The 12508-nt window shown below is 38.0% G+C and overlaps 2 protein-coding genes across 16 annotated transcripts in view; one reads left to right on the top strand and one right to left on the bottom strand.

Annotated features, from left to right (window-relative positions):
* The window catches only part of DNAI7 (dynein axonemal intermediate chain 7), a 25178-nt gene extending 13318 nt beyond the window's left edge, over positions 1–11860 (top strand). For 12 of the 13 annotated variants that reach the window (XM_065032196.1, XM_065032252.1, XM_065032289.1 and 9 more), the window contains 9 exons: positions 1272–1375; positions 2776–3055; positions 4589–4694; positions 7015–7217; positions 8158–8302; positions 9129–9343; positions 10059–10226; positions 10497–10610; positions 11516–11860. In XM_065032196.1, coding sequence (XP_064888268.1) covers positions 1272–1375; positions 2776–3055; positions 4589–4694; positions 7015–7217; positions 8158–8302; positions 9129–9343; positions 10059–10226; positions 10497–10610; positions 11516–11791 — 1611 coding nt within the window. In that variant the 3' untranslated portion in view covers positions 11792–11860. The remainder of the gene's footprint in view (positions 1–1271; positions 1376–2775; positions 3056–4588; positions 4695–7014; positions 7218–8157; positions 8303–9128; positions 9344–10058; positions 10227–10496; positions 10611–11515) is intronic. The other variant, XM_065032263.1, reaches the window with a different exon arrangement.
* Positions 11803–12508, bottom strand: part of IRAG2 (inositol 1,4,5-triphosphate receptor associated 2) — a 38745-nt gene continuing 38039 nt past the window's right edge. For all 3 annotated transcript variants that reach the window (XM_065032310.1, XM_065032304.1, XM_065032297.1), the window contains one exon: positions 11803–12508. In XM_065032310.1, coding sequence (XP_064888382.1) covers positions 12265–12508 — 244 coding nt within the window. In that variant the 3' untranslated portion in view covers positions 11803–12264.

The raw sequence follows: 12508 nt of genomic DNA, 5'->3' as shown, positions 1-12508 counted from the left end.
GTCCACCAGGACTCCCAGGTTCTTCTCTGCAGAGCTGCTTTCCAGCAGGTCAGCCCCTAACATGTACTGGTACCTGGGGTTATTCCTCCCCAGGTACAGGACCCTACACTTGCCCTTGTTGAACTTCATTAGGTTCTTCTCCGCCCAGTCCTCCAGCCTGTCCAGGTTGTGAACTGGTTTTATGTTCATAATCAAAACCCTCTGCAAATTAAGAAAAGTTAAATTCTTTATTGTCTTTACTGAGTTTAGGATTAAACTCTCCTAATGTAATTATAATTTCACAAGTTTTATATTGACAAAAATATAAAACAATTTGTGCAGTGACTGTGGGATAGGAGTGCATTGTTGCTTATTAAATGTTTCTTTTATCTTTTCTTTTCTTTTCTTTTCTTTTCTTTTCTTTTCTTTTCTTTTCTTTTCTTTTCTTTTCTTTTCTTTTCTTTTCTTTCTCTTCTCTTCTCTTCTCTTCTCTTCTCTTCTCTTCTCTTCTCTTCTCTTCTCTCTCTCTTCTCTTCTCTTCTCTTCTCTTCTCTTCTCTTCTCTTCTCTTCTCTTCTCTTCTCTTCTCTTCTCTTCTCTTCTCTCTTCTCTTCTCTTCTCTTCTCTTCTCTTCTCTTCTCTTCTCTTCTCTTCTCTTCTCTTCTCTTCTCTTCTCTTCTCTTCTCTTCTCTTCTCTTCTCTTCTCTTCTCTTCTCTTCTCTTCTCTTCTCTTCTCTTCTCTTCTCTTCTCTTCTCTTCTCTTCTCTTCTCTTCTCTTTCTCTTCTCTTCTCTTCTCTTTCTCTTCTCTTCTCTTCTCTTCTCTTCTTTTCTCTTCTCTTCTCTTTTCTTTTCTTTTCTTTTCTTTTCTTTTCTTTTCTTTTCTTTTCTTTTCTTTTCTTTTCTTTTCTTTTCTTTTCTTTTCTTTTCTTTTCTTTTCTTTTCTTTTCTTTTTTTCTTGCTTGTCCTGAGAAGTATTTTTGAAGGCAATGATGAAAGGAGATACAGGCAGTACCACTGAAGGGGATAATGTAAGGTTCCATATCTGTCAGTATTTGACTGACAGAATTGATGAAGTCAGAGGAAGAAAAAGAGCATAGTTCAAATTTTAACAAAGAGATTAGAGTTTATGACTGTAATGTTTTAGTATATAAATACTACATATCTGAGCTTGCATTTTTATTCCCATATGTCTATTTTTTTAATTTATTCAAGCGTAAATGTAAGTAAATCAAAGTTATATCAATAACAAGAAAACATGATTGAATCTATAATCTATGCTTTTTCCTTTGTAGTCAGGTAATATGCACGAAGATGCTGACTCCGGAAATATGCAGGCAGTCATAAAGGATAAAAATGTTACTTTATGTATTTGGGCCAATCTGAAGAAGAAAGTAAGGTACAGCATACTGAAATTCTTAATTTGGCATGAGGCCTGGCCTTGTCTACCCAAGTCAAGTAAACACCAAGGACCAGTTTCTTGTAATCTCTTTCATGTTGAATAGCATTTGTTCTACAGACTCCCAAGTGATGGATACCATACCATACCACCCTGTTTCTAAGGAAGGTACTAGTTACATCAGAGTTTTGTTAAAGAAATGGAAGTGGTTTACATATGTATATACATATAAATATATATATATAATTTGTTTCTTAAAATGCTACTATAGAACTCTGTTACTGTGAGAGCAATTTTTAAAGGAAAGCAATATTTCTTGCTGATACACATTAAATAGTTTCTAAGCTGTTAGAGTTGCTTGCAAAGTGGTGAATGATGCTTTGGGCTCAGTTCTTTGTTACAGAGAAGAATCTAGAGCCTGAGATGGAAATATCCTCCAGTGTTGGTTCTGAATCTAAGGGTTTTTTAATTAGATTACCATTTAACTGATTTTCAAAACAAGATTTATGAGCAGACTTCCTTCTCCTGTTTTATGAATATGAGGAATAAATAGGTAAAAGGACTTTGCCTTGTCTAAGGACCTGTTGCTGTGGGCTTTGCAAAGATCAGTAGAAGGCTGGGTCCTGAGCAGTGTCAGACTGACCTGCAGGAAGAGCCATTTGGGTTAGTGTTAAAGCCTTTTGGTCAGCTTAGAGATGCACTTAAAGTTTTCAACCAAGATTAAAAAAAATAAATTCTGTTTTCCTAGAAGATTTTTAGAACTTGTGGCCAGCTGATCTTATCCAGAAATAAGTATTATATGAATTGTTCTGGTTTGGGCTGAGCAGGAATTGCAATGATCGAGAAACTTCTGTATCTGATAAGAGAATGCAAGTTCACAAGTTAGATACCTGATTTGATGCGTGTTGGTGTGCTGCTCTTAGCCTGTTTCCTGCACTGTCACAAGGATCAGTGGCTGTGTAATACCGTTGTTTATCAAAATTACCTTCACATCTGTGTATCACTTTGGGTTTCGTGTGGAAGATGCTGAGACTGATGTAACACAGGCAGCCGGTGACTTCACATATGTAGGATTTGCCCATTAAATTAGTCTGGTTTATCAGGAATGTACTGTGTAGAAGAGCTGCTGTCTGGTTCTGCCTCATTGTCATCCTATCAGGACTGTTATTTTTGTAACTCCCGATCCCCTTAATGCAGTTACAGCTTTTCTGGAGGAGCTTACAGACAGCTGTCAGTACAGGACAGGAGGCATATTTTGATATCCCACTCTGTTTCCTAGTCTGTGCCATGCAACAAAAGAGAATTTAGGTGACTTTTTGATTTGAATGCTTGTGAAGAAATATAAAATAAGTGCTGCAAGTCTTACTAAGGAATGTTATTTTTTCAACTGTTGTTTACAGGTTCAAAAATCACATGTTTTATGATGCAAAGCATGGATTTGATCTTTCAAAGTCACTGGCTGTGAACAGTGTTGCTGTTCGTATATTGCATACTCACTATGATCATGTATCTCCACTTTGGCTGCAGTGTCAGAGTGTGCCCAAATTGGAAGTCTTAGATAGCCAAGAGTTAACTCAGCATTCAAAAGACAATGTCGAAGAACCAGAAGAAGAGGAAAAGAAAGCCAAAGAAGAGCTCAACCTGCCTGCTGAAGGAGAAACGTGTTCTGATAGGAGAAAGGTAGCTAAGAAACCTCACCAAAGGATGTTCCACATTGCTGTTGTTACTCAGGGCTCACTCGCAGTGTAACAGCTTCTAAACGTGTCCTGAGAGAGCCAAGTTCTTAAATGTTTTATACAAGAAGGCAACTTGTGTTAATAGCGTGTCATAGATCTTCTCAAGGGAACGGAAAGATGGATGACCACAGATTGTGGTACAGAAAGTAGAAAGGGAAGTTTGGCCAGGGTATGATAATTGCTGTGCAGCTGGCATGCATGAGTTGGCATTTGATTGGCAGTTTAAGAGAAGGAACAAGCCATGACGAATGTCAGATGCTGTTGTAAGATATTCCCATAAATCTGTGACAGATGTCCAGACGAATGGATTCTGCTCCTGAGAAATTGGCAGCCCCGTAGAATCACTGCAGGAATCCGATATGAGGAAGATGAGCAGTGTGCAGAATCAGATTCAGAGTCTGGTAACATCTGTGACCTGCAGATAAAGGGCTCAGGTTCTCTATCTGCAATTCCTGTGTAAAACACCATATTTTTATGCCTTCTTAATACATTTGAAGCAAAAATCTTTGCCTTTTTCCTTTTCAGTCCCCGACACCTTTGTAGTGAATCAGTGCCCGAAATCCTCCACCCCCCTTTTTTTTCATTTTTCCTTTTGTGTATGACAAATCTCATCTTTTGGCAGTTTTCACCTCCATTTTTCAGGCTTTCCTCAAGCTCCTCACTTCATTCCTTCTTTTTTTCTTTCCTAGGTCTTACTCTCCAGTTTTGTGAATTTTCCTGTTCCCTCTGAAGAGTCCACGTCTTTCATCTGCTGCATTCTCTCCTCCTGTTTGGCTCTGCCTTGAGTTCTCCCACATTTATGTGCATAAACACTTTGTTCGCTTCACCTTCTGTCCTGTTTCAGGAGATAAATGTTCTTCCTGTGCACTGGCAGGCACAGCACAGGGCACAGGAGATGTCTCCACATGGATGACTCATACACTGAGCTGCGGTTTGTCTGTGCTGTGCAGTCTGCTGGGACCTGGAGGAATTAGTATCTGGGTTGGAAATTTGTCTGGAAATCAAGGGTAGTGTTTTGGAAATAGAGAAGATTATGAGAAAGGGAACAAATACCATGGGCAAGGCACAGGCTATCACTGCAAGTGGGGGTTCTGGCAGAGTTTCAGTACAGCTTTGGATTCAGCGTCGGCTTATATTTTCTTTGTGTCACACTTCTAGCTGTAAAGTCAGCATAAACATAATTTTTGAGTGCATACACTGCTAAGACAGTGAAGTGCTTGTGTGGTACTTGCAGAGCTTGAGATGGAATTTGCTGTGGAAAAGAAGTAATTATTTTATGTTTATCTCTATGTGTCTTTAACCAAAACTCTGTTTGCTAGCTAGGTAGAAATGATTTTTCCTAAAACCTTGACTCTCTAGCAGGATCAGTGCAGATGTTGTTGGAGGAATGGGACTGTACTCCTTCTCGAGGTGCTACCCTCTTCTTTACTGTGTCTGTCTCTGACTAATGGAAAAATGTCTTTTGCTTTTTATATAGTCTGCTATCTCATTCAAAGAAAACGGCGATAGGCCAGCTGGTGTAAATGAGACAACAGAGGAGGAAATTAGGAGGAAATCAGAAACCTTGGACATACCATCACAAGGTATTTGGTTAGTTTTTATGTGCAGCATTACAAAAGTACTTCTTCTAAATATTTTGTTTTAAATATGGAAACATTGTGATACAGATCTCTGTGAACGGAACAAAGTTTATAAAAATATTAATGTTTTGATAACACTTGAGTTTTGTTGACATTACTTTCAATGATTGTTAAATGCAGGTAGAAAAAAAGGACAGGTAGGAAAACAGATTTTGTCCCCACACTTATTTCAATTAATTTGTTATTTATGTTTATATTAATGTAGGTGTTTATTACATTTATGTACACTTGTGTATTTTTATGCATATGTTTATGTATGTTTATGGGTGAGACACAGAATCTTTATGAATCCTCCAGGCTGTATGGTGAGACTTGACTTCCCCAGGTAAAAATGATTCAAATGCATGTAACAGTAGGCACTCGGGTAGTGTAGATATTGCTGAGTATTACTTAAACGTGTGCTTTAAATGAGATACATGCAGATACACTTTGCTAAGAAAGGGCCTAATTCTAGGAACGAAAACTGCTCATCTGTACCACATAAGTTACAAATTTCTTCTCTGTTTTTGTGCCCTTTGGTTTAATGAGTGAGTTTTCTTGTAGCACTGTCTTAAATAGAACAACTGCACCCTATTCAACATAGTTTAGCTAAGCTGGACAGCCTTTTCCTTGTTCTAAAAACAAACCAAAAAATGAACAAACAAACAAAACCCCAACCCACTAAACCCAAAAATCTCCACCCCACAACAGTGTCTGCTGAGCACAGTCCAAGCAAGCAGTTGTCAGACTAGACCCTGAAGACAGCCCAGACAAGGTGATTTTCAAGAGAATATAAAGAACTTAGGCTTCATTTGGAGGAATTTGCTATTTTATTTCAGTAAGACTTTGAAAATCCCTGCCATATTATTAGGTGAAATGTGTGTTCACAGAAGTGTACTAATTATACCTGAATGTCTTCAAGCTTATCTGCTTTAATAAGGAGAGAAGGCTTACGGAACTACACTTTTGCGGGCATGCTAATGATTTGCAAAGCCATTCAACCACTCTTCAGAGTAGAATTTGAAAGGATACTCAGTTACCACAAATGCAGTAAAAACAGGCAGCCAGGTGAACGAGAGGAAAAAATCAGGAACGCAACAACAGGGAAAAGAGCAAGAACTACTGCAGTTCTCTAAATTTAACCTCATTGTACCAGCCTTAAGAAGTTAATTTAGCTTGGGAGAATGGATAGTTTGGCTTAGAAGATACTTAAGTATTTTTGTATTATATTTAAAAAGCCAATTAAAGTGCAACATACCACTGTGGCTGTTAGTAAAATAGATTTACTTCCTGTAAATGTACTGATTGGAATAACTGCAAAAGGACATGTTGTTGTTGTGTGAATACAGTAGAATAAAACTTCTGCACAATGCAATTAAATCTGACGTTATAAAATTAACACTCTTTCCACTTGTTTTTAAAAAAATTGAAGACAATTTATAGATATTTGTCATTTTTTGAGATTATCTCACTCTCTAAAAGCAAATATCATAACAAGGTGGCTGTTTAAACAGTATTGAACACTTTTTCTTGATCTCCACCAGTGGTAACTTCTGTTCTCCTTCTGTAATATCCAGTGCAATGTTTTGTGTGGTCTTGTGGTGTTTTGGTTTTTTTGGGTTTTTTTTAAGAAAATATTTCTAGGCATTTTTGTCTGTGCTATTGGTGCCTTCTAATAATATTTTCCAATTAATTAAAACTTAAATGCACACATATATGCAATATATACATAACTATGTGTGGAAAAATAGGAATTATCTTTGTTATCCGAAAATTGTTTCATGTTAAATCCCTCTTGCTCTTCGTAAGTATCTTCTGTCTTTCACCTTCAGCACATGACCTGTAGAACATCGTATCTTTTTATTTGCCTCATTTCTTTTCATACCAATACAATCTTATTAAATCTGTCAAGAATCTACTCTATTTTGTACTTGTGAAATTGTTCTGTGATTGGTGAAGTGACTCATATTGTCAGTAAAACCTTTTTCCTGTATAAAGCATTTTGAATTGACTACAAAGTTAGAGCAGAGATTAATCTGTTAAAAAGTTCAGTACCAAAACAAGAAGTGCTTTTCATTGTGCAGCTCTCTTTTTTCCCCACATTTCAATTGATTGTTAAAACTTTTGGAGAACACCAGTAGATGGTGCTGAAATGCTGCAGAGTGTGAAGCACTTCAAGCACATGGGCTTTTTGTGCAAAAGTGAAAAATAACAAGAGTGGGAAATCTCAGTGTCTTAATTTAAGCACCAAGTTAACTCAGGTTGTTTGCTTATATTTTTTTAGTTCAGGATCCACTGCTACAGGAAGAGACGAATGAAAAAGAAGAGATGAATGAAAAAGAAGAGACTAATGGAAAAGAAGAGACAATAACCGATGAAAACATTGTTGATTTGCAACAGTTCGTACCGGTGGGTGGTGTGTACCACATTGATGTGCTGCGGCTTCCACCTCAGGTCAAACAAATCAATGACTGGAGCATGGTGGAGGTAAGTGAGGCAGCAGCTTCCACCCCGTGTAGTCCTCTTCCCTCTCATCCTTAAAGAGCTGTTCCTGAGATGTGTGTTACCACTGTACAGAAGCTGTGGACATGATTTCTTGAGCAGCAAACTAGAAAACCAAATTTTCTAATCGTTCTTTAGTTATGCCTGGCCAGCTTTTGGAGCAGCTAGAGGGAAGAGATCAGCCTGCAGGTAGAGAGGTGTGTGCTCCGTCAGTGCTCCTCGGTGTGGCTGGCACAGATTTTTGTGCTGGAAAATGCTCTTGGTCAAAGGAAAAGCAAAGAGAGATGTTCTTAGTTTTTCATGTGTGAAAGGAACACTTAAGAAGGATGGTAGCAGAATTACCGCCAATTCAGTTCCAGGCTCTGCAGGGTATTTGAGGACTATAGCCAATGAGTTCTAGTTTTACCACTAGTGGAGACCGCTGCAGCACTAACCTATATCAAAGTTTTTGCTGTGAAGCTGAAAACCTTTAATAAGTGGAATTCCCATACAACGGAAGTGGGACTGTGGGCAAATCAAGAGGCATGGGATCTTCATTCCCAGCCAAAACCTGTGTTACCAGTTGTGTGTGACTTCTTTCGCTCCCTTTGACACTGTGTGGACAAAGTGCTTTTGCTCTCAGGTACACTTGGTTGTTTTGGAGACAAGTGGATCTATTAAAAAATGCCTCTGCCTGCTGTGTGGTGCTGCCTTCAGGGTGCCATCCACAGCACGTGCAAGGTTCAGAGGCCTGTTGGTAGCCACCCTTCTGCTGTCTTCAAGGAAATGTGTAGTACTAGCAAACCATTAACACTAATACATTTTAAACAGAGTGTCAGCAAACTCCGCAGGTGATTGAAAACAGGACTTGAAAACAACAAAAAAAAAGTAGGCTACTACATTTTCTAATAAAACTGTTATCTGTACTTGTCCCATCTTGCCAAAGTTACTTGATGTTGGATTAGAGGCATACCCATATCCCCCAGAAGAGGCTGAAGATGCTGCACAGCCACTGATAAAGATAACCCTTGGGCTTTCTGACAGTGTGATGTATTTCGAAGATCCTGTGATAGCCCGGTGGGATCCTGCAGGTATGAATTTAGGACAGAAATTTATTTTAAGTTTGAATAATGGAATTTATACCCGAGTTTGACTGTTTCCAGAATCAAGCTGTAAAGATAAGACACAATTCAGAGCCCAGAAATAATTTGGGGGCTTCATTGTTAACTGATTTAGGATTTAGCAGTTTGGTTTAGTTGTTTTTGTGGTTTTGTTTTGTTTTTTTTTTCCTATTTTGCTTCTGCATCATATCTAAGAGTAGATAATTGCTTGTTTAGGCTTTTTACTGTAGCTTTTTATTGTGAATGGAAAAACAATACATGCCATTGAATAGGTACACCTGTATCACACAAATCAAATTTTGCTAGGGTGAAGCCATGTGAAGTCCATTTTGAACCAAATTAGTGCCTACCTGCATGTAGTAGTATTAAGTTAAAATATGAAAATTAAATCTTAGAAACCAAATGGGATATTATAATTAGATAATTACAAGATACCTCTGACTTTACTTTCGTCAAAGAGCATAGAACCTGTTAAAACAGTTCGATATTTGAAGTTGCTCTTGAAAATGAGCTTGTGGACTGCTATGTAGCAAGTAAGACATGAGTTACATTAGTATTTATATTTTTTTTGAGATTGAGAAGCTTTTCTGTCAAAATTAACCCAATCTTGTACTTAATTAAAATGAAGAAAATTTTTGCTTTTAATGAATTATCTTTATTTTGTGCCTAATATTTTATCTTAACTGTGAATATTGGTTAACCTAGGATGTCTTCACTAACTAATTCTTCCCCAGCATATATCACAAGCAGAAGCTTTACATATACATCGTAGTATTTTTGCATCCCTTTTGTAAAGGCCAACAGTGGAGAACTGATGGCATTAGCAATATAACGTATGAAACCCAAGAAAGGAGCGTCACCTTTGCGATGAGTGCCTTTTATACAGTAGCACTTCTCCAGGATGCTCATCTCAACATGCCCTATCAGGCATGGGAACTGCGACCTACTGGTGTGGATGAAGCAATACTTGTAGTTGCTGCAGTCTTTGCGACAATTCGGATACACATTAAGGTACTGTAAATATTGTTTTGTTTTGTTTTGTTTTTTTAATAAAACAACATTTGCAGATTTAAGAAAATAATTATATAGAGAGAATTTTACCGTATCCTTTATTAAGAGCTTGTGATGCTTCCACAAGAGCAATTTGAGTCTCACTCTTCACCAGTGAAAATGAAGGAGGATCTCTTCCTTTCCAGACATTGTAGGGAACAGTACTAGTGATTTAATTAGAGTTATTTTCTGTGATCTGGTCAGAAGAAAGTATCTGTATAATTGTTATGCAAATTCCAGTAAGTGCTTTGATATTGACACTACCATGCTGAATTCAAGACTTGCACCAGCTAGAGACTCACAAATTGTTCCTCTCTCCTCCCAGCTATACCAAGAGAAATAAAAGCATTTCAAGCAGCCTACAACTACTGCTACTTGTTCCTTCTAAAGGTTCAAATTACACATGGTTATCCATGTGGTCATTGCTGGATAAATCAGTAACAGACATGATTTTAGAAGAGTTTGTATAAGCATAAGCATGGGCCAGTAGAGCAGTGTCATTTCTGAAAACCTACAGAAAAGTGTCTTGCTCAAGGATATGTGAATGGAAGTTTACAGCCCAGCATTGTGGATAATGTATGCAATATCCAGAGGAGCAAAGATATTAATATTTGATGCCTAAAACAGAAAACAGCTTTCGTGACTAGTAAGTTGCTGTCACTGGTTTGTACAACAGGGTAATCAGTGTATGTTGTCTTCAGTAGTGGTGGAAAAGAAGAATGTGCTTTCCCACATCACAGGAAAATGGATAAGTCCAGTTGACCTAAGAGCAGTTTTGAAAAAAGCTGGTGTGAATATTTTCCCAGGAGAGTATTCTCACAAGTATGTCTCTGTGAGCCAGAAGGTGAGTGGATGTTTTTCCTGTTGTGTGTGTGGGTTTGTTTGGTTTTTTTTCTTCCTCCACCTGTTTTTCACTTGGGTATAATTTTCTTGTATGAAGACCTGTTGTGCAGAATCAGGTGGCATGTATACAAGTGTGCTGCCAACTTAACCAGAGGATGTTGGTTAAAGCAAACTTTGTCTTACATTTGTATATTACAAGGAATTAGACTGAATTTTTTATATATATATATATGTTATTTTTTTTTTTTTAACATGCACATTTGCATTACAGGCTCCCCTAGCAGAAGTTAGGGCCTATCAACAGATGGCACTGGTTGCATCTGCTTTTGCTTTTGCCTGGAGCAAATGGAATCTAGAAGCGGGTCAAGAGCAAGTAGTCTTCAAGGTTTGTGGATTTAGACTAAACTTCTACACGAACACAGTTCTGGCACAGTTAATACACAGAAACAATTAACTTCTATAAGTTGGGGTCATCTCGAACATTGTGTTCAACCCCTGCCTATGCTTTTAGCGCAGCAGTTTTAAGATTTAGGGTTGACTACTTATTGTTTGGTGTGTGTCAGTAAGAGTTCAGAGCCAGCTTCTTTGCTCATGCATTTGTGAGGTCTGTGATGGGACACTAATGTGCAAGGATGGGTAACTGACAGGTCAGCTATTGAGCCTTTAGCCAAAGCTGGGATTATGCCAATTTTATTTAAGTATCCTACTGTAGGGGTCCTCTGACTAGCAATCTGACCTGCAAGTTTCAGAATTAATATTGGGAATTTCTTCTTGTCTATATGTCATTTCATTTGTTCCCTACTATGAAGGAGGGAACAAGCAACTTCAGCATTGATTTGGTTCTGTCTGTGAACCAAAGCACGTAGGGCTAAAGCTGCTCCCAGACGGAGAGAAAAACACTCCCAAGTTAGGGTTGTAGATACAGAACATGTTTAAGTCTTGAGATGCTCTCCCACCCTTTTGAGTTAATTGCACATGACATACTTATTCCCAGGACAAATTATGCCTGTTGCAGTTAGCTACTCTCTCCCTGTGAATCAGGAGCAGCAAGAGAGTTAGAGTGGTCAAACCTTGCATTTTACAGAGGCAAAGAAGAAGGAAGGTTTTAATGTTGGTACAGTACCTGGTACACAGTCTCTTAGGCACAGAGAGCCAATGCTGTGTTGGGAGTTCAAAACAGGACCTTCATTTTGTTTCTGATTATCATAGAATTTAGAATTTCATACTAAGAATTTATCCACTGTCAATATCATGAGCTTTATCTTACAGCACCATTTTTTTCTGCAACAGGTAAGTGAGCACCTTAAAGCAGATTCTGTCAGTGACAATGACTGGTCTCTTTACCTGTTTAATGGTCAAAAAGCACAAAAGCTCAAGATCACTGAAACCAGTGAAGCTTTTTCAGAAGAGCTAGAAGAAGATTCAGAATTTCATTCCACACTCCTCCATATGCTTAAGGACTTTGCCAGCCAAGAAGCAATTGATAAAGTGGAAACAGCTAACTTCTTGTTTATTGATGTTGTGTATCAGCTACTACTTGCTACAAGGGTTTTAACATACTCTTAAACACTGCATGCTTTCCTTTAAAACTTTATTATCAAAGGCATTCAATAAAGTTACATTTTGAGTGCTGAATGGGAACAGCTTCAATGACTAAAAGGGAAACATTTTATTTCTGTTAAAGCAAAGTAAGCTCTTTATTCTCTCATGACTAAACCATTTAAGTTACATTTACTATTAGCTATGTTCAAAATTGCTCTTTTCTTGTTAAACCTGAATGGAACTGGGACTCTTTTATGTACTTAAAGATTACTTTTCTCAGAATGGGAAAAAAATAAAAAACCCAAACAAACAAAAACAAACCACCACACAAAATATTTTTAAATTTCAAGTCATGCTTGAAAAAAGTCATCTCCCCCAAAAAACACCCACAACCCAACAAAACAAACCCGGACATGTAACCTTAAATATATACTATCTCAGCTTCTCATACTGTCATCCAGAACTCAGAAGTACAACTACAGGAGTCAGAACCTTTGTTATACTGGGGGTGGCCCATTGTGTTGAAGTCCTGTATATGGCCACAACAGCTGCTGTAGTGAAGTCCAGGAGTCCCCAGTTCCTACAGGTGCAGCATCTGCTGGTCTCTGAAGAGATAGCCCAGTGAGGAAGCTTGTCAGAGCAGCAAGCAGGACCAGGATGGAAACAGAAACCCAGAGAGTTTTGTTAGCGTTGGAAAAGGAAGCCTTGAAATGGGATGCCCACGATGACATCAAATTGCAC

Source organism: Columba livia, chromosome 1, assembly GCF_036013475.1.
Source record: "Columba livia isolate bColLiv1 breed racing homer chromosome 1, bColLiv1.pat.W.v2, whole genome shotgun sequence".
NCBI classification, from domain to species: Eukaryota; Metazoa; Chordata; class Aves; order Columbiformes; family Columbidae; genus Columba; species Columba livia.
Note: the sequence above shows the minus strand (reverse complement) of the source record. Positions and strands in the feature narration are given on the sequence as shown.